The sequence below is a fragment of the Rhinatrema bivittatum genome, chromosome 6 (assembly GCF_901001135.1).
Source record: "Rhinatrema bivittatum chromosome 6, aRhiBiv1.1, whole genome shotgun sequence".
Taxonomy (NCBI): domain Eukaryota; kingdom Metazoa; phylum Chordata; class Amphibia; order Gymnophiona; family Rhinatrematidae; genus Rhinatrema; species Rhinatrema bivittatum.
This window is the reverse complement of record NC_042620.1, coordinates 182,580,512-182,602,564: the sequence shown is the minus strand read 5'-3', so window position 1 is coordinate 182,602,564 and position 22,053 is coordinate 182,580,512. Positions and strand designations below refer to the sequence as shown.

General features: G+C 44.1%; 1 protein-coding gene across 2 annotated transcripts in view; it reads left to right on the top strand.

The window, feature by feature from the left end:
* ALS2 (alsin Rho guanine nucleotide exchange factor ALS2) overlaps positions 1–22,053 on the top strand; it is a 282,347-nt gene that overhangs the window by 240,015 nt on the left and 20,279 nt on the right. For both annotated transcript variants that reach the window (XM_029606273.1, XM_029606274.1), the window contains exon 30: positions 12,766–12,811. In XM_029606273.1, coding sequence (XP_029462133.1) covers positions 12,766–12,811 — 46 coding nt within the window. The remainder of the gene's footprint in view (positions 1–12,765; positions 12,812–22,053) is intronic.

Sequence of the window (22,053 nt, the reverse complement as noted above, 5' to 3'; positions counted from 1 at the left end):
GAAAATGTCATAATGCGTCTGTATCGTTCCATGGTGAAGACCGCACCTTGAATACTGTGTATAATTCGAGTCGCCACATCTCAAAAAAGATATAGCTGCAATGGAAAAGGTATAGAGAAGGGCGACCAAAATGATAGAGGATGGAACAGCTCTCCTATGAGGAAAAGACTAAAGAGGTTAGGACTTTTTAGCTTGGAGAAGAGATGGCTGAGGGGGGGATATGATAGTGTTTAAAATGATGAGAGGTCTAGAACAGGTAGATGTGAATCGGTTATTTAGTCTTTCAGATAATAGAATATGGGGCATCCATGAAGTTAGCATGTGGCACATTTAAAACTAATTGGAGAAAGTTCTTTTTTCACTCAACGCACAATTAAACTCTGGAATTTGTTGCCAGGGGATGTGGTTAGTGCAGTTAGTGTAGCTGTGTTTAAAAAAGGATTGGATAAGTTCTTAGAGGAGAAGTCCATTACCTGCTATTAATGAAGTTGACTTAGAAAATAGCCACTGCTATTACTAGCAACAGTAACATGGAATAGACTTAGTTTTTGGGTTCTTGCCAGATTCTTATGGCCTGGATTGGCCACTGTTGGAAACAGGATGCTGGGCTTGATGGACCCTTGGTCTGACCCAGTATGGCATGTTCTTATGTTCTTAATATTTCCCATGTTGTGTATGTATAAAGATCAATACACCTCTGTAGCTGGGGGCACTAGGATTTCAGCTTTGTGCCTCATAACTCAAAGGCATGCAATAATCTGTCAGAAATGCACATCATGTTTATTCCTAAACATGATGTGCCTCAGGGATCTGTATTGGGACCCTTACTTTTCAATATATTTATAAATGTTCTGAAAAGAAATACGACGAGTGAGATAATCAAATTTGCAGATGACACAAAATTGTTCAGAGTAGTTAAATCACAAGCAGATTGTGATAAATTGCAGGAAGGCCTTGTGAGACTGGAAAATTGGGCATCCAAATGGCAGATGAAATTTAATGTGGATAAGTGCAAGGTGATGCATATAGGGAAAAATAACCCATGCTATAATTATACAATGTTGGGTTCCATATTAGGTGCTACAACCCAAGAAAGAGATCTAGGTGTCACAGTGGATAGCACATTGAAATCGTTGGTTCAGTGTGCTGCGGCAGTCAAAAAAGCAAACAGAATGTTGGGAATTATTAGAAAGGGAATGGTGAATAAAACTGAAAATGTCATAATGCCTCTGTATCGCTCCATGGTGAGACCGCACCTTGAATACTGTATACAATTCTGGTCGCCACATCTCAAAAAAGATATAATTGTGATGGAGAAGGTACAGAGAAGGGCTACCAAAATGATAAGGGGAATGGAACAACTTCCCTGTGAGGAAAGACTAAAGAGGTTAGGTCTTTTCAGCTTGGAGAAGAGATGACTGAGGGGGGATATGATAGAGATGTTTAAAATCATGAGAGGTCTAGAACAGGTAGATGTGAATCGGTTATTTACTCTTTCGGATGGTAGAAAGACTAGGGGGCACTCCATGAAGTTAGCATGGGGCACATTTAAAACTAATCAGAGAAAGTTCTTTTTTTACTCAACGCACAATTAAACTTTGGAATTTGTTGCCAGAGGATGTGGTTAGTGCAGTTAGTATAGCTGTGTTTAAAAAAGGATTGGATAAGTTCTTGGAGGAGAAGTCCATTACCTGCTATTAAATTCACTTAGAGAATAGCCACTGCCATTAGCAATGGTAACATGGAATAGCCTTAGTTTTTGGGTACTTGCCAGGTTCTTATGGCCTGGATTGGCCACTGTTGGAAACAGGATGCTGGGCTTGATGGATCCTTGGTCTGACCCAGTATGGCATTTTCTTATGTTCTTATGTTAGACCACTGTAAAGAAATGTAGCGTATGAGATCACATAGGTCCCTTCTTCAGGTGTGATTGCAAGGCTGAGTGTAGTGTTTACATGTAGAAAAGATTATAAAACAGGAGTTCCCTGTACGTACCCAGATCAGTCCAGACATCTGGGTTTTGCCTCCCATCCAGCAGATGGAGACAGAAAAATTTTGACTGACTCTGCCACCTGCAGTCTGCCAGTATTTCTCTGTCTCCAGCAGATGGTGGAAGCCCAGGAGTTGGTTGCCTGAGCCGAGCTCAATCTGGTGAGATTGGCAGCATCCCATATCGCAGGCATCGACAATTCAAAAGCGGATTTTCTGAGCCATCATCACTTGGATCCCGGGGAGTGGGAGTTGTTGGACGAAGCATTTCGACTCATTTGTCTCAGGTGGTCTACTCCTCGCATGGATCTGATTGCGATTTCCACAACGCCAAGGCTCCTCAGTTCTTCAGCAGGAAGAGAGAGATGGGTGCGGAAGGGGTGGACACCCTGGTCCTACCCTGGCCGGTGCATGTTCTCCTGTACGTCTTCCCGCCGTGGCCATTAATAGGCAAGATCATGCCCGCATCGAACTCCACCTGGGCGAGGTGATTCTCTTGGCTCCGGAGGGGCCGAGACATCCGTGGTTCGCGAATCTGATCAACCCTGGCGGTGGACGGGCCCCTGAGGTTGGGGCACCTGCCAAATCTTCTGCATCAAGGCTCTGTTTATTTCAATCAGGCATATTGCGTTTGTCTAGTGGCTTTTCTTTTGAGGGGCAGCGTTTGAGGAATAAGGGTTATACTGATGCAGTGTTCGCTACCCTGCTCCAGTCTAGAAAGACCTCCACATCTTTGGTGTACATCAGAGTATAGGGTATTTTCGAGTCGTGGTGCCTTGAGCGCAAAATGGATCTTCTTCGGGGCTCCTTGGGAGATGTTGCGGCATCAGACCAGATGTCTGATGCCGCAACTCTTAATTGTATTTCTTGGTCTCATATTCCCAATCGTTAAATTTACAGCATGCTACACCAATACCTTTTAAGTCAGATGTAACCTCAGCTTTGAAGTCTACAAACCTTGAAGATGTAACCGTTAGTTCTTGTAGATTTAAACATTATTCTGAAGATGTAAACTTAGATTTTGAAGACTGTAATCTGTAAGCATTTGTATTCATTGTAAGAATTTGTATTTATTATTTAGCTATTTACATTGATCTGTTACCACTTGGTCCTGTTCTCTCCTTTACCTCAAGTTCTAAGTTCCTACAAAGTTAGCCTTGTTATTTTATACCCACTTGTTTGATGTAATTTTCCAATATTGGTTCTGTGTAAACCGAAGTGGTATGTACTAGTACATGAACTCCGGTATATAAAAGCCTTTAAATAAATAAATAAAATAAATATATTGTCCTTTTTCGGGATGGCCTCGTTAAGGGGTTATCCTTTAATTCCCTGAGGGTTCAAGTGGCGGCCCTAGGTTGTTTTCATGGCAAAGTACGGGGAGTTGCTTTGTCAGCCCATCCGGATGTTGTCTGTTTTCTCCGGGGAGCGAACATCTGAGACCTCCGGTTCGGAATCCCTGCCGTTCCTGGAGTTTGAATGTCGTCCTGATAGCTGTGTTCCTCCCCATTTAAGCCTTTTAAAGTGGGCGACGCTGAAAGATCTTACTTTGAAGGGGATCTTTCTGGTGGCAATATCGTTGGCCAGGCGGGTGTCAGAGCTTCAGGCCTTTTCCTGCAAGGAGACCTTTTTGTGGATTTCGGACTCAGGTGTGTCCTTGAACGAAGCCTTCTTTCTTGCCTAAGGTGGTATCATCCTTTCATGTAAATCAGTCAGTGGAATTGCTTTCCTTTATGGACAAATCCACAGCTCTTGTGCTAAACTTTCAAAAGGGAAACTTTGATAAAATGAAAAAAATTGTTAGAAAAAAACTGAAAGAAGCAGCTACAAAAGTAAAAAATGTGCAAGAGGCGTGGTCATTGTTAAAAAATACCATTCTAGAAGCACAGTCCAGATGTATTCCACACATTAAGAAAGGTGGAAAGAAGGCAAAACAATTACTAGCATGGTTAAAAGGGGAGGTGAAAGAAGCTATTTTAGCCAAAAGATCTTCATTCAAAAATTGGAAGAAGGATCCAACAGAAGAAAATAGGATAATGCATAAACGTTGGCAAGTTAAATGTAAGACACTGATAAGAGAGGCTAAGAGAGAATTTGAAAAGAAGTTGGCCGTAGAGGCAAAAACTCACAGTAAAAACTTTTTTAAATATATCCGAAGCAGAAAGCCTGTGGGGGGAGTCAGTTAGACCGTTAGATGATCGAGGGGTGAAAGGGGCACTTAGAGAAGATAAGGCCATCGCGGAAAGATTAAATGATTTCTTTGCTTCGGTGTTTACTGAAGAGGATGTTGGGGAGGTACCCATACTGGAGAAGGTTTTCATGGGTAATGATTCAGATGGACTGAATCAAATCACGGTGAACCTAGAAGATGTGGTAGACCTGATTGACAAACTGAAGAGTAGTAAATCACCTGGACCGGATGGTATACACCCCAGAGTTCTGAAGGAACTGAAAAATGAAATTTCAGACCTATTAGTAAAAATTTGTAACCTATCATTAAAATCATCCATTGTACCTGAAGACTGGAGGAAAGCTAATGTAACCTCAATATTTAAAAAGGGCTCCGGGGGCGAGCCGGGAAACTACAGACCGGTTAGCCTGACTTCAGTGCCAGGAAAAATAGTGGAAAGTGTTCTAAACATCAAAATCACAGAACATATAGAAAGACATGGTTTAATGGAACAAAGTCAGCCTGGCTTTAGCCAAGGCAAGTCTTGCCTCACAAATCTGCTTCACTTTTTTGAAGGAGTTAATAAACATGTGGATAAAGGTGAACCAGTAGATGTAGTATACTTGGATTTTCAGAAGGTGTTTGACAAAGTTCCTCATAAGAGGCTTCTAGGAAAAGTAAAAAGTCAAGGGATAGGTGGCGATGTCCTTTCATGGATTGCAAACTGGCTAAAAGACAGGAAACAGAGAGTAGGATTAAATGGACAATTTTCTCAGTGGAAGGGAATGGGCAGTGGAGTGCCTCAGGGATCTGTATTGGGACCCTTACTTTTCAATATATTTATAAATGATCTGGAAAGAAATACGAGTGAGATAATCAAATTTGCAGATGATACAAAATTGTTCAGAGTAGTTAAATCGCAAGCAGATTGTGATAAATTGCAGGAAGACCTTGTGAGACTGGAAAATTGGGCATCAAAATGGCAGATGAAATTTAATGTGGATAAGTGCAAGGTGATGCATATAGGGAAAAATAACCCATGCTGTAGTTACACATTGTTAGGTTCCATATTGGGTGCTACAACCCAAGAAAGAGATCTAGGCGTCATTGTGAATAACACATTGAAATCGTCGATTCCGTGTGCTGCGGTAGTCAAAAAAAGCAAACAGAATGTTGGGAATTATTAGAAAGGGAATGGTGAATAAAATGGAAAATGTCATAATGCCTCTGTATCGCTCCATGGTGAGACCGCACCTTGAATACTGTGTACAATTCTGGTTGCCGCATCTCAAAAAAGATATAATTGCGATGGAGAAGGTACAGAGAAGGACTACCAAAATAATAAGGGGAATGGAACAGCTCCCCTATGAGGAAAGTCTAAAGAGGTTAGGACTTTTCAGCTTGGAGAAGAGACGGCTGAGGGGGGATATGATAGAGGTGTTTAAAATCATGAGAGGTCTAGAACGGGTAGATGTGAATCAGTTATTTACTCTTTTGGATAATAGAAAGACTAGGGGGCACTACATGAAGTTAGCATGTGGCACATTTAAAACTAATCGGAGAAAGTTCTTTTTTACTCAACGTAAATTAAACTGTGGAATTTGTTACCAGAGGATGTGGTTAGTGCAGTTAGTATAGCTGTGTTTAAAAAAGGATTGGATAAGTTCTTGGAGGAGAAGTCCATTACCTGCTATTAATTAAGTTGACTTAGAAAATAGCCACTGCTATTACTAGTAACGGTAACATGGAATAGACTTAGTTTTTGGGTACTTGCCAGGTTCTTATGGCCTGGATTGGCCACTGTTGGAAACAGGATGCTGGGCTTGATGGACCCTTGGTCTGACCCAGTGTGGCATGTTCTTATTTTCTTACTCTGTCCCTTCCACTTCTTAATCCAAAGAGTTGCGGAAGTTGGGTGAGAGGAGGGCTCTCTTGCATTACTTGAAATTGACAAATAGTTTCCGCTTGTTTGATCATCTTTTTGTTCTATGAAGTGGCCCCAGAAGGTGGCAGAAAGCTTCTAGGACTATTATTGTGCGATGGTTGAAGGCGGCCATTTAACTTGGCATACATCACTCAGGGTCGTCTGGGGTCGGCCGGTCTTCGGGCGCATTCTACCCGTTCACAAGCGGCCTCCTGGGCCGAATGTCAGCAAGTATTGCCGCATGAAATATGTAGGGCGGCTACTTGGAAGTCTTTGCACACCTTTGCCGGGCATCACTGTTTGGATGTCCGGGTTCTGGAGTCTGGCTGTTTCAGTGAAAGTGTACTCCGAGCGGGACTCTCGCAGTGCCACCCACAGTAGGGAAGCTTTGTTACATCCCAGCTGTCTGGACTGATCTGGGTACGTACAGGTAAAGGAAAATAGGTTTTTACCTGCTAATTTTTGACCCTGTAGTACCACGGATCAGTCCAGACGCCCGCCCAGTTTGGGAAAGGAGGTATTGAAGAGTCCACTCGGTTGCCTGTTTTCTCAGCAGAGCCTGCTGAATCACTTGTGGTGTTCCTATGAAGAATGACTCAGGTTGTCAATAATCCTGCAGAGGAGTTGCTGCAAGCATGGTTCGTTCGTTCTTGTAAAATAGTTCAGTTGGTTCTTCAAGGTTTTTGTTTGTATCTGGCTTTGGTACATTTCCATACTGGCAGACTGCAGGTGGTACCTCGGGTTAAGTGGCAGAGTCAGTCAAAATTTCTCTTGTCTCCATCTGCTGGATGGTAGGCAAAATCCAGCTGTCTGGACTGATCCCTGGTACTACAGGAAAGAAAATTAGCAGGTAAGAACCAATTTTCCTTTCTGAGGAAGATGATAGAGATTTTTGTCAGTGTAGAGAGTAGGCCAGAATGTGCCAAAGTTGTGTAACACCCCTTTCCTCCTGACACTCCCGGAATAGCTTCTTGCAGCGTGCTGCATTCTAAGGCCTGGTTGAAACTACCTGCATTTCCTGGAGCCCTTTTATAGACCATGTAGCCAGCATTTCCTGTGGGCGCTAGCTGATGATGTCATCCCAGCTCTGGTATTTAAGGAAGCTCAGTTCCACCACCCGGTGCCTCAGCAACAGGTCCTCTGCTGTGCTTGCAGATCATGTTGCTTGTCATCCTGATGCCTTGTTTTGCCTTGGTCCTGTTCCTGCTTTCCTTGTCTTTTTTGCCTTGTTCCATCCCGCCCTGCCTTTGCTCCATACCTGTTTTTGTCTGCTCTCTGGCTTGCTGTCTTGTGCCTGACCTTAGCCTGGATCTGATGCTGCCTGACTTCCACTTGCTCTGACACTTGCCTGGATACTGATGCCATCTTAACTCTGTCTGTGCCGACCATTGCCTGTACCCCAATGCTGCCTGATCTCTGCCTGCCCTGACCTCTGCCAGGACCATAACTAGTAGCTCTTCTCTGGACTCTTGCCTAAGACCTACCAGCCTCAGAATCCAAGGGCTCAACCTGCAGGGGAAGAGGCTGGTACAGGTGAAGCTTAAGACTTTGTCCCAGTCAGAGTGTGAGTCTACCTGCTGTCTGTGTTGGCCTAGTGGATTCACTTGCTAGGCTGTGTCAACCATGCCATAATTAAGGGCTGACACTCCTTGACAAATTGTATGCACCCTGATAGTATACATATCTGTGTACGACTCTCATGGTGTTCTGTGCATAACTGAGATGCAAAATACAACTTGAAAGTAGAGTTCTACTTAAAAAATATTTCTTGAAGTCAATAAATGACTTCAGTTTAGACAATTTAAGCAAACATTTACATAGAAAATAAAGTAGATCATTTGTACCAAAGGCAACTACTTCTTGGTACATAGAAATTTCCTCCTTTTGACTTGTGTAACTCTGTATAGATCCAAAAATATCCATACTCTGTATCCCATAAACAAAGCCTTTGAGTTCTTGAAATACAAACGTAATATTAAATCCCAGAACTGAAGAAAAACAAAAGTTACCAAAAGTGTAGCTCCGAGACTCATCCACTACTGATGTGTCTAATGTTGTGAATAAATCCATATTATCTATAGACTGATTCACTTTATCCAGCCATCTCCCACAGTTTGAGACCTATTCCTAGAATGAAGAAAAAGCCTTTCTAATAGGAGGTATTGCTTCCTGAAAGATTTCCAACATATTGCGCAAATCTTAAATTCCACAGGAGAAAACGACGATATATTGGGAAAATGAAGTACACTCAAGTTAAAAAAAAAAAAAATCTAACAGTATTTTCCAAATTTTCAGTCCTACAATATTACCAATTTATCCTGAACAAGAGTCATCTGAACAGCAGACAATTTAGTAGTACACTGCTCTAAATTACTAATTTTCTCTCTGTGAGAAGACCAGGTGGATTCCTATTCTTGGATCTGGAAATTAATGTCAGTAAATCAAAGTTAATTGTGAAGTAGATTTTTTCCAGTGAGGTCAGGACACTTCAAATGCACTCCTGTGTCACAGAGGAAAACCTGTGTGTAAGGGTCTTGCTACTAAGAAGTGCCATAGCAGCCAGCACCTTTGGGGAAAAATCAGATCCATCCTGAGAAGAAAAATTTGTAGACCTCTGAACTTTTTTTTTTTTTTCTCTCAGTTTAAACTGACACTGTAAACAAAAGTAATGACAAATACTGCCTATAGAAAGAGTCAAACCTTTCCCTGATACAATGTCCCATACTTCCCCTTCCCCTGCTCAGCAATTTACACGCATCTGGTATAAATTGTATATGACCAATATAAAAGATAATATAAGCAAACATACTGTCAAAGATTTGACAGTATGATAGCCGGTTCATCTCTCGCAAGATCATTAGTTTTTTCTCCAAGAATTACGAAATTTTCATGAATTTCTCCATGTTTTCCAAGTGAATTGCAGTCAGCTGACCAAAGTAAAACAAAGTCTACAACTTCTATTCCAGTATTGATATGATTGGGCATTCCAACTGCCTCCAGCTTGAAGCAATCACCAAGCGTGCTGTTATAGCAATAGCATGTCTTGTAAATAAAATCTTTTGGTATTTAAATACATCAGGTGGTGGAAAAGATGATAAAAAAAAAAATCAAGGATCTTTAGGAAAATGATGGAGCTGTTACAATTCCTGGATGCTCCCAAGGAAATAACCTCCAACCCTATTCACCAGGTTCTTTTGGATCTCCTCAAAAAGAACTGGGAACACCCTGGTTCTGTTGCTCCAGTCAACAGAAAAGCTGATACCACTTATTTGGTCCAGTCAGCCCCAGGATTTCAGAAACCTCAGCTGGATCACCAATCTGTGGTTGTAGAATCTGCCCAAAAAAGGTCAAAACCCCACTCTTCCTTTCCCCCAGGTAAGGAACAGAAATTCCTGGATGCCATTGGCCGGCGTGTCTTCCAGGGATCGATGCTTATCTCTCGGATCGCCTCTTACCAGCTGTATATGACCTAGTACAACAGGGTCTTATTCAAGCAGATACAGGACTTTGCAGAGTCCCTGCCTCAGCAATTCCAGGAACAGCTTCAAACCCTGGTACAGAAGGGTTTCGAGGCAGGGAAGCATGAGATAAGATCCTCTTATGACATCTTCGACACCGCTTCCAGGGTATCTGCAACTGCTATTTCGGCAAGAAGATGGGCCTGGCTCAAGTCTTCGGACTTGCGCCCTGAAGTACAAGACGGATTATCTGATCTGCCCTGCATAGGAGACAATCTGTTTGGCGAACAGATTCAGCGGACGGTGGCGGAACTCAAGGACCATCATGAGACCCTTTGTCAGCTCTCTCTGATGCCTTCTGAGTATTCCTCCAAACAGCCATTCAGGAAGGATACTGAAGTCCTTCTTCCGTCCAAAGAAATCCTATCCACCACAGTCTAGAACTCGTTCCACGAGACCTTTCCAAAAGACCCAGTCTCGTCAACCTCGTAAACAACTCCTGCATAGAGAGCAGCAGCCAGTTTCCACTGCTTCAAACACCAGTGGGAGGTCGATTGTGCCATTTCAACAACAGGTGGCACACAATCACCTCAGACCAGTGGATCCTTGCCATAACCTCTCAAGGTTATTGCCTGAACTTTCTCTCCATTCCACCGGACTCCCCACCTCTACTGACGTGGAGAACATTCGACCACTCACTACTCCTGGAACAGGAGGTTTCCCTCCTCCTCCAATCCAGAGCAATAGAACCAGTGCCCTACTCCCAACAAGGCCTAGGATTCTATTACCGGTACTTTCTAATTCCCAAAAAATCAGGCGGCGTTCGTCCAATTCTGGACCTACGTGCCCTCAACAAGTACCTCCACCGCGAAAAGTTCAAGATGGTAACCTTGGGTTCCCTCCTTCCTCTTCTGCAAAGAGGAGACTGGCTCTGCTCTCTCGATCTCCAAGATGCGTACACACACACATTGCGATAAATCCATCTCATCGCAGGTTCCTGAGATTTCTGGTAGGCCCCAAGCACTATCAATACCGAGTGCTCCCATTCGGCCTGGCATCTGCACCACGAGTCTTCACCAAGTGCCTTGTAGTAGTAGCAGCCTTCCTCAGGACTCAAGGTGTTCACATCTACCCCTATCTAGACGATTGGTTGATCAGGGCTCCCACTCAGCAAGCTGCTCTGTCGTCCCTACGTCTTACTTTACACATTCTGATTTCACTAGGATTTCTAGTCGGCTACGCAAAATCCTGCTTCGTCCCATCTCAAACTTTATCATTCATAGGGGCGGACTTGGACACCTTGCAGGCAAAGGCATTTCTGCCTCGACAGCGAGCTCTCACTCTCATCTCTCTCGCACACCAGCTACACACCTGTGAGAAAGCAAATGTTGCTTACCTGTAACAGGTGTTCTCACAGGACAGCAGGATGTTAGTCCTCACGAAACCCACCCGCCACCCCGTGGTGTTGGGTTCGTTTTTTTATTTTATTTTTCGGCATTTCCTGTAACTTTAAACAAGACTGAAGGGGGACCCCGGCTGGCTGCAAGTTTAGTGCCAAAACTGTTCCATGATTGGGCTCCATCCTGTGATGTCACCCATATGTGAGGACTAACATTTGCTGTCCTGTGAGAACACCTGTTACAGGTAAGCAACATTTGCTTAACTATGTTGTAAACAAGATGAGTGAGGAATTTAATATGTCAACTGATGTTACGTGAATGCTTGTTGGAAGAGCCCAGGTTTTAATACCTTTCTTAAACGTTCTAATGTTTGATTCCATTCTTAAATCTTGAGGTAGTGAGTTGCCGTTTTCTAGGAGGGAAACGGCAACTGAGTGTTAACAAGCCTGCATGAGACTGAGTCAACATCTGCTTTTGTGTCAGGCCCTGTGCTAGCCCCGGCTCCTTTTGGCTTCTGTTGGGAGAATGGAGCAAACCCTGACTCAGTCTCATGTCAACTCATTAACATTCAGCTGCTTCAGGACCGGCTCCACCTAGGGCAGGAATGGTGAACTCCAGTTCTCGAGTGCCACAAACGGGCAATGTTTTCAGGATATCTACAAATAGCTCTCAAAAAACACTCCTCCAACAGACCCACTAGAGAAGTGTACAGAGAATTTCTAAAGGTACCACACGCCAATACCACCCAACATATAACTCTGAGAGACAGGGCCTTCTCTACAGCAGGTCCCCCACTATGGAACTCAATCCCCTTAGAATTACGACAAGAACCATGTCTTCCAACCTTCAGAAAGAGACTTAAGACATGGCTGTTCAAGAAAGCCTTTCCGGACTCTGACTGATGCTCTTCCACCACATACAGAAAGACGGATTAGCTCCCACTAAACTGATACAGACATACCAAACACTGCTTGTTCTTCTTGCTAAAACTTCTATCATACTCTGCTTCTTCTCCAAGTTAGAACCATCCTTGTTTTATTGTAACTGATTTTTCTGCGCACTTTTATAACTTGTTATAATGTTTAAATGTATACTCTCATATTTATAATGTTTGATCACCCCTTGTTTTATGTAAACCGACATGATACGAATTCCGTGAATGCCGGTATAGAAAAAACTCAAATAAATAAAATAAATAAATAAATCTACAATGAATATACATGAGAAAGATTTGCATGCACTGCCTCCATTGTATGCCAAGCTATCTCATGCATATTCATTGTGGATGTCCTGTAAACCTGGCTTGTTTGTGGTACTTGAGGACTGGAGTTCACCATCCCTAACCTAGGGGGAAAAGGCCTACAGAGTTGGGGAGTAGGGAGAGGGTTAGGAAAATCTCTGCTGGCTGTGGTGCAGTGTTTGTAGCTATAGGGCAAGCATTGCATTCTCATCTTCCTACAATCAGTCACTCCGCAGACTGGCAGAAATGCTGCCAGGGACTGGTTCCAATCCATGGACCAGTGGTTGACAAACATTGGTTTACTTCATTCTCTCCTAAACAATTAGACATTTAAGAGTCTATGAGAGATGGGGATAAAATATTCCTAGGCAAGGCTCATTTAGTAGAGTTGGAAGAAGCTTCAGCAAAGCCAGAGAAGTTCCTTTTGTGGTTCCATCAACATTACCACTATTTATGCCGCAAGCATTGAGAGAAATCTCACAAAATTGTCATTTCATGTTCTCTAAAGTTGCTTCTTTTTGTTAGTCAAGCTTCTGTTTCTCATTGGTTTTCATAGAATTGACCTTTTCTTGGATCTCTTGCAGAAAATTTTGGCCCACGATGGTGTTGCTCCTTGGTGATAATAAAAAGGTAGGTAAAATTGGATTCTATTTATATTTATATGTTCAACAAACTACATTTAGTGAAAGCATTTAGTTTGTCTGCCTGATAATCTGCTGAAATGGACATTTCCCTGAAAGTACCCAGATCAGCCCAGACTCCTGAGTTTTGCCTCCCTTCCAGCAGATGGATACAGAAACCCGAGGTGCCACCTGCAGTCCTTCAGTATCTGTCTCCAGCAGATGGTAGAGGTGTAAAACCTGCAGTCTGTGTCTTTTTAAAAAAAAAAGGAAAAGAAATTAAGTTGAAATAGCTTCCCAGGGAGTTGTTAGGTCCTGGTGGGGCCATCCTCCCTGGATTTGAGGCGGACGAACAGTGGATTGGTGACCCTTAGTGTTCAATCCTTCATCGCCAGCACAGGCAGATAACTGAGGGTCCAAGTTCCCTCGCCCACAGGCAGACAGAGCCTCATTAAAGTTTACAAAAAAAAAAAAAAAGTTTCTTTTTTTGAGGCTGTTTGAGCGGCTCTCCTTGTCCCTTGATTCTCCGGCAGTCATTGCTGCCAGTCTCCCCAGTGAGTTGCTCCAGCGGCTGTTAATTTGTTGCGTGTACCGGGGGTCCCAGCGCTTCACAGCGTTCCCACGTGGCCCTAGTTGGGAGGTCAGCAGGGATGTGTGCGTGCGTCTCTCCTGAGACGGGCGATGCGCTCAGTGCCTCTCTGGGGGAGAGGGGTCGTCTGCATGCATTCCAGCAGCATGAGCCTGGAATGAGTGCAGCCTATCAGGCTTTCCGGTGCACTGCAAGCAGTGGATGGCCCCTTCCTGCTAAGCTTGGGAACGGCAGCCATTTTATTCACTTTCGCAGCTACTTCGTGGGCTGTTGGAGGGGGGGGGGGAATCCCTCCTACCTCGTTCCCCAGCTCATAGGGCCTCGGGGGGGGGAGGTCAACAAGTTGGAGGGGCTCCGTCTGGTGATGAGGCAAAGCAGGGAGCCTCGGATGATGCCTCAGGTTTTTTCTACTGACTTTGTACTTTTGATGCACGAAGCATTCTTGCCCAGGAAAGCTGCGGGGTGGCGCGAGGCTGGCCATGGGTCCTCAGTGTGCCCGCGTTTGGTGAAGAGGGCTGGACCCGCTAAGGCGGTGGAGGCCACAATGGTTCAGAGAGTCCATGGGCCACTTGCCTTGAGAGGCATGACTAAGTTTTCTGAGGACTCTGAGGACCCGCAGGTGCAAGACCTGCGGGGGTCGGATATCACTATCTTGGTCAGGATACAGAAGAAGCATCAGGCAGTGGCCTGCTGTGGAGGGGGATGATCCAAAAGCGGTTAGACTGTTCCACAGGGAAGAGTTAGGCCCCCTGATATCCCATGTTCTAGAAGAATTGGGGATAGAGCTTCCAGAAGAAAATTCGGATCAGGAAGGGGTGTACCCAGTCATGGAGGGTCTCCGAGATCCGGCGAGAGCCTTTTCTTTCCATAAGTCTATCAAGAAGTTGGTTTCAGGGAATGGTATACTCCTGAGACTGGCCTGAAGGAGCACAGATCAATGGACAAATTGTACCCCTTACAGGAGGATATTCTGGAACTCCAGGGTACCGAAGGTGGATGCCACAGTTTTGGCTGTTACAAAGAAGACCACTATTCCGGTGCCTGGTGCTGTAGCGCTAAAGGACCTTCAGGATAGGAAGCTGGAGGTTCACCTCAAGAAGGTTTTTGACCTTGGCATAAGGGTTTGGTGTGCAGCAGATTGTGATAAATTGCAGGAAGACCTTGTGAGGCTGGAAAATTGGGCATCTAAATGGCAGATGAAATTTAATGTGGATAAGTGCAAGGTGATGCATGTAGGGAAAAATAACCCATGCTATAGTTACACAATGTTAGGTTCCATATTAGGGGCTACTACCCAAGAAAGAGATCTAGGCGTCAATGGATAACACATTAAAATCATCGGTTCAGTGTGCTGCGGCAGTCAAAAAAGCAAACAATGTTGGGAATTAGAAAGGGAATGGTGGGCCGCCGGAACACCTTCCCTTGGCTGGTGAGCCTTTGTGAATTTGCTGTATCCTTATTGGATCCCGGACCGGGAGAGGAGGGACTTTCTCTTTAAAAGTATTTCAGCTGCGGCATGACGCCGCCGCTGGCGCGCCACCTAAGCCACGCGCGCCAAAGGGGTGCGCGGCTTTGGCCGGCTTAGGCCGGAGAAGGCCCGGATTTACTTTTCAATATTCGGAAACATCGCAAAGGTATTTGCCTGTTTTTTCTTTCTTATGAAATTTATTTCCGGCGGCCACAGAGACACACATAGAACTTATTGAAGTGACTGTCTGTTTTTGGCGTTTTCGTTTTCCTTGTGATTTTCTAAATGATGCCACATACAAAAAGAAAAGCCAAGGTTAAAGAGTTAACATCAACACCATTACCTGGCGTCTGTCAAATGCAAATAGAAGAAAGCTTCAAAAGATCCTCAACAACCTCGGGGATGGCTGCGGGGGGTGTCAACATGGAACAAGAGTTGAGCCCCAAGCCTTATGAGAGACATCTTTAAGACCCGGGGCTCCCGTGAGACCTGAACCTCCGCAAGTTAGAAATATTGATTTAACATCCGTATTAACACCGAACTCTGGTCCCCAGAGGAGCTCAGGTGATATACTTGAGGCTCCGGAGGGCCCTGTGAAAGAGGGTCCCAGGGAACTAGAGGAGATGAATAATAACAAACTTGAAACGGAGGTCACTATGGGGGGGAGGAGAAGGTGTTTTTCAAGTAATAACTGCTAAAGATTTTTCTTTAAGGGAAAATTGGTGAAATGATTATACAAATGAATAAGTCAATTAATACACTGTCTCATAGAATTCAGCAAGCATTACAATTAAATCATGAGGTAGAGCAGAAGGTGGGAAAATTAGATGCAGAAATGAAGGTGGTTAAAGAGAAATTAGATAAAAATACTGAGATGCAATTAAATTTAATAAGATCAGAGAAATTTTGTTTGGATAGAATAGAGAGTATAGAAAATCAGAATAGAAGTTCAAATTTAAGGTTCCTTAATTTCCCAAAGATAAATCTTATCTCTCCGATTGACTTATTTTGTAGTTATTTAAAAAATATACTGAAATATACAGATTCCTCTATACCTGCCTTATCTAGGATATTTTATCTTCCAACCCTGAGTGGTGAGGAAATAAATGATTCAAAAGAAGAAATTGAAACAGAAATTAATCTATCTGATATATTGGAAAAATCGTTTGAGGTGAATATATCATCGAGAGCGACACTAATTGTTCAATTTGTTTTTCTTACAGAGAGAGATTTAATTTTAAAATCATTCTTTAGGAATTAGGATAAAAAGTTCTATGGACAAGGTATAACAATATTGCCAGACATAGCCCACAACTTCGTAGAAAAAAATTCTTGGCGATGAGAGCCGAGGTATTACAGAGGGGGGCTAGGTTTGTTTTAAAATATCCTTGTCGATGTATAATTATCCATCAATACTCTCGTTATATTTTTAATTATCCAGAACAATTAAGAGAGTACTTGAACTCACACTCCTAAATCCCCCCATAGGTAGGAAGGTTAAAACTTAACAAAGAGGATTAGACAGTCATTCTACTTTAGTGTTCAATTACCTGTTGTGTTGCTCCACTAATCGATGTGTGTTTCTATTTTCTTTGCACAATGAATGTTGAAGATATTCTAATTTTGATTTTTTCATTTTCTTAGTAAGATGTTTAGTATATTGATGATTTACAATATCAAATGTCTTCTGTATTTTATATTGAAACTTAATTAAAATATTAATTAAAAAAAAAAAGGGAATGGTGAATAAAATGGAAAATGTCATAATGCCTCTGTATCGCTCCATGGTGAAGACCGTACCTTGAATATTGTGTACAATTCTGGTCACAGAGAAGGGCTACCAAAATGATAAAGGGAATGGAACAGCTCCCCTATGAGGAAAGACTAAAGAGGTTAGGACTTTTCAGCTTGGAGAAGAGACGGCTGAGGGGGGATATGATAGAGGTGTTTAAAATCATGAGAGGTCTAGAATGGGTAGATGTGAATTGTTTTTTTTACTCTTTCGGATAATAGACTAGGGGGCACTTCATGAAGTTAGCATGTGGCACATTAAAAAGTAATCGGAGAAAGTTCTTTTTCACTCAACGCACAATTAAACTCTGGAATTTGTTGCCAGAGGATGTGGTTAGTGCAGTTAGTATAGCTGTGTTTAAAAAAGGATTGGATAAGTTCTTGGCCGAGAAGTCCATCCTGCTATTAATTAAGTTGACTTAGTTAATAACCACCGCTATTACTAGTAACGGTAACATGGAATAGACTTAGTTTTTGGGTACTTGCCAGGATCTTATGGCCTGGATTGGCCACTGTTGGAAACAGGATGCTGGGCTTGATGGACCCTTGGTCTGACCCAGTATGGCATGTTCTTATGGTGCATCCAGATGTAATGTGTTTCTCCACGGGAGTTGAAACATTGGCATCCTCTAGTTCGGAAGTTGTGTCCCTCCTGGAACCTTAACTTAGTCCTTAAGAGTCGTTCGAACCTCTTACGAGATCCACTATGAAGGATCTCACATTGAAGGTGGTTTTCTTGGTGGCCATTTGTTCAGCCCGAAAGTTTTTGAAATTGCAGGCGTTGTCTGGTAGAGAATCCTTTTTGAGGAGTTCAGATTCCCCTGTTTCCTTGAGGACGGTTCCTTCCTTTTTGCCAAAGGTGGTTATTTCACTTGAATCAGTCAGTGAAACTTCTGTTCTTTTTTTTTTTTTTTTTCTTTTTTCCAAGTTTGGATGCTATGGAGCCTCACACTAGAGAGTTAAGACACTTGGATGTAAAGTGTGCTTTGTTTTGAGGTACCTTGAGATCACTAACAGTTTTTGGCTAATGGATCACCTTTTTGTGATATGGAGTGGTGCCAAAAAGGGTTGTAAAGCTCTGAAAGCCACGATTGCACAGTTGTTAAAGGATACCATTGGTTCGGCGTACATCTGTCCCTATTTAAGTATGGCTTGGGTACATTCCATGCATAGTGACTATTCTAGGTGGACAATAAGGAAGGGAAATTTAGGTTTCTTACCTGATAATTTTCTTTCCTTGAGTCCAACCAAACCAGACCAGTCCAGGCTCCCGTCCTTATTAGCTGTCAACTGCTGTTTAGATTAATTTGTTAAATTGTTTAGTGATTAGCTTTAGGATCAAGTGTTAAGAGTCTGGTTGACGCTCCCCTGCTCATAGTGGGGAAGTTTTTACTTTGCTCTGTTACAGTTATACAGAGATACTGCAGACGTCACAGTGCCTTATAAGGGCGGCATCTGTGAATCAGATTCTTCTGTGTCTGTGCTTGCAGGGTTGCTAAACCCATACATACGGGACTGGTCTGGTTGGACTCAAAAGAAAATTATCAGATGATAAACCTAATTTTCTCATCTCTAAGTGAAACACAGAAACCAGTTTAGGTAAAGAGAACTGGTCTGCAAGGCGCTGTAAACAATGACAGAACCAGAAAAGGATTTCTGTAAGGCAAGGCTTATAATTCAGAAATGTCTGTAATTTAAAAAATGGCCAAAAGAAAAATCATCTTTAGCAATAAAACCTACAGAAGAGCTTTAAGAAGCTCATACAGTGAGTCCACAGAACCACTGAGAAACCATGGACTAAACAAAGGTTGAAGGCATTACACCCCTCAGAGGGAAAACAAAAAATCTGTGCAGAAAACGAAACCCTCTGAATTCTACCTCTATAACAGGAGATAGCAGTCACTTGAAACTTCAGAGAAATTTGAAATCAAACCTTAATGCAACCCTCTCTGAAAGAAGGCAAAAATTTTGTAAGTATCCAGTCGCTACAGTAATTCTGACCACTCCCTGCAGAATGCTTTAAACAGATGCTAGACTCAAACATAAGCAAACAAAATGGCATTCTTACGGGCCTTCAACAGGGTAAATGTTACTAAGAGGAAGTATTCCTTACTATACAATTGTGACCTCTTCATTTTTTTTTTTTAATTAATTTTTATTCTGCCTTTCGGCACTTCAGAGCTGATTACATTTAGATATTGTAGGTATTTTCCTATTCCCAGTGGGCTAGCCATCTAACTGAAAAATGTAAAATATTGCATATATCGCATCTTCGAGCACTCTTATGGCTTGATACATCTTCCCGCCCAAGTTCCCTCTCCTTTTACAGTGACCTTTTTTGCATTTGATTTGCATGAATGAACAATGCAAATGCATACAAAGAAGGTCATTATTAGGTAATCTCATACAAATATTTTATCGCAACTAACTGAAAAACTGGTCAGCCATTATAAAATATCTACACCTTTTTGAAAAGTGGTAAATATGAATTGGGAGGCCTGGAACCCTAACACAGGTTCTGAGGCTCCTGCCTCACATTTAAAGTGCCAGCAAAACTTAGAAAAAATCCCATGGCTCATGAAAAGGTTGAGCAGGGGTCAGTGATGATCTCCAGCTCAACCTGGGGTCACCACTCAAGGTGGCCCCCAACTGCCCAGAAATGAAAAAAAAAAAAGTTGCCCTTGTGGAGATAGACCCTGTACCCCCCCCCCCCCCCCCCCCCAAGGTTCAACAATAAATTAGGTACCCTGGCCCAACCCCTCCAAAATCTCAGTATTATATAAGTCCCAGGCCCCCATCCTCCCACCCCAAGTCCAACATAAAGTAGTAGTCCCCCTGGTCCCCCAAAGTCCAAAATGAATGAAGGTCCTGGGCTCCCAGAGTTCAAAATGAATGAGGGTCCAGGACTCATTCCTTTCTTGTCCCAATAAAGAGGGGCCCTAGCCCTTGCCTTTCAGCTGCCTGTCCCTGACCCCCCCCCCCCCCCCCCCACCCTCCTGCAGCCCCTGAATCTTAAAATTAAGTGGTGGGTCCTACATCATGGCCAGGTGCCATTTTGAAAAATGGCACTGACCTGACCTTGCCCCAGCTATGTGACTGGGACAAAGTCAGGGGATTGGAGGGGAAGGCTGGTGCTTGGGACCCTCTTTATTGGTTTTGGACCTTTTGGGATGGGGAGATACTACTTTGTTGGATTTTGGGGGCAGGGGCTACTACATAATATGGGATTTTGGGGGGCTGGGGCTATCACCACATGGCATCTTCTCCACATTTTTACTTTGGGAGAGTCACCAACTCGAGTGCGGCCTCAGGTTGAGTCAGTTGTCAGCACTGATCCCTGCTTAATTTCCCTATTTTGGCAGCACACTTTATTTTGGAAACAGTGACTCTTTAAGGCCATGGTGGTCTCTTGAGAAGTTGGGTCCACTGTTGCATTAAAGGGCCATTAGGTGTGTTCCTTTGACCCGCGAAGTTTGCCTGCAAGACAAAAGAACGTGCCATAGAGCAACGTTTTTTCCAGGGAGGGGCATTATCGTGGCAACAGCCCCCACGATAGTGCGACCCCTCCCACTAAAAAACATCATGGCTTGATGCATTTAAGAGTAAGTTTGTACCTGAGGAAATGCAAAATAAAGTGACTTGCCTGAGGTTACAAGAAGTGCCAGTGGGACTTGAACCCTGATTAACAGCCTGCAGTAGTAAACATTCGGCTGCTACTTCATTCCTTTGAAGAATCTGGCCATGAGATAGAGTTGGACACCGCCGCCCCCCCCCCCCCCATGAGAAATAGACTCTGATCTAGGTGACGTGATCCCCCTAGGAATTTTGTTGGAGAATCAACCTGCAGTCTCACAAAATCTGCATACCAAGGACAGTTTAGCCAATCCTGTTACGATTCTGCCCTCCTGGGCAGCTTCTTCACCTCTTCTCCCTCTCTGCCGCTCCCTAGCACTGCTGGAGCAGTGTCCATTTCTTCTTCTGCGGTCCGGAGGCCGCCGACGCTCTACACACGCAGCAGGAGCCATTCTTCTGCTTCTTAGTGGCAGGAGCCACGCCACCCTGCTTTGGTGGCAGGAGCTGCCCTATTTTTATCCTTAGCGGCTGGGGCTGCCAGTGTTGTCTCAGCGCGGCAGGAGCCGCGCTGCATAATTTTTATTCAGCCCGGAGGCCACCATCTTACCTGGGGCCCTCCGAGGTAGAGGGCCTGAAGTGCCGGACTCTCCTGCGGTAGGGAGCCGCCTTTCCTCCAGCTTCAGCGGCAAGGGAGCAGTCTCCAGCATCGGGCCTGCTCGGGGCCTGTTTCTCCTCGGCGTCAGCGTTGCAGCAGGACCGCTGTCCAGGGTCCTGCGCTGCTTCCTCCTAGGGAGCAAGGCTGGCTCTTCCTTCCAGATTTAAAGGAACAGTGAGGGAGGAGGTCTACCAGTGATGTCATCGTGGGAGTCTCCTCCTCTTCAGTATAAAGAGGACTTGTCTTCATTCTTGCCTTGCCTTCGCAAGGAGCTAGTCCGCCTTAGGACTCTCGTCATCTGCTTCTCAAGGCACTTCGTTCTATGTGGGATCCCGGGTCTGCGTAATGTCCTCACACTATGTCTTCGTCTTCATCGTCTCAGGGTCTCCAGATGTCTCGTCTTGATGTCTTCTTTATCCGGTACATCTTCGTCCTGGCAGCGCAAGTCTTCAAGAGGTTCCAGCTTCTTATGTTAACCTGCGTCGTAGAGGCATCCCCTCAAATATTCAACTTTGCCTGGTTCCTTAGAGTCTGCATCCTGCCTCCACTTCACGAATGAACTCTATTATCCGATCCGTTCCAGCGTGGCCCTGCCTGGCCTTTATCAGCTGTGCAGGGTGCATTTGGAACAGGCTTCGTCTGAGTCTTCACTTCATCTCTTATCTTCTCTGTGTGGGGAACCACCAGCGTAGTCCGTGACCTGTCTTCATTGGCTGAGTATATGGGCGCGTGATGTGCAGTACAGACTCTGTTCCCCACACGAGTTGGCAGAGCTACTAGCGTGGTCCGTGACCAGCCTAACGGCTGTGTAGGGCGCACCACCTGCGTGGCCCGAGCCCAGTCCAGCTAGGTTGTGTAGGGCGCATGACGTCCAGTACCAACCAAGTCTTCTTCAAGCAACTCATGGCCTCCCAGAGTTTCTTCATATATGTGGTCAGAGTTTCTCTTCACTCCACGTATCCAGATTACATTGTTCATATGTCGAAGTCTCGTCTTACTTTGTATCCAGAGTGATGTTCCACTTCACGTATCCTGGATCTTGTCTCACTTTGTCTTCGTCTTTGTTGTCCTCATCCTCTGACCACTGCCCGCCCTGTCACAGTTGCTTCGTGCGGCAGGTCCGAAAGGGCTTGGAGTAGTCAGAGGACTACTCATGAGACCAACATTGCATTGTTT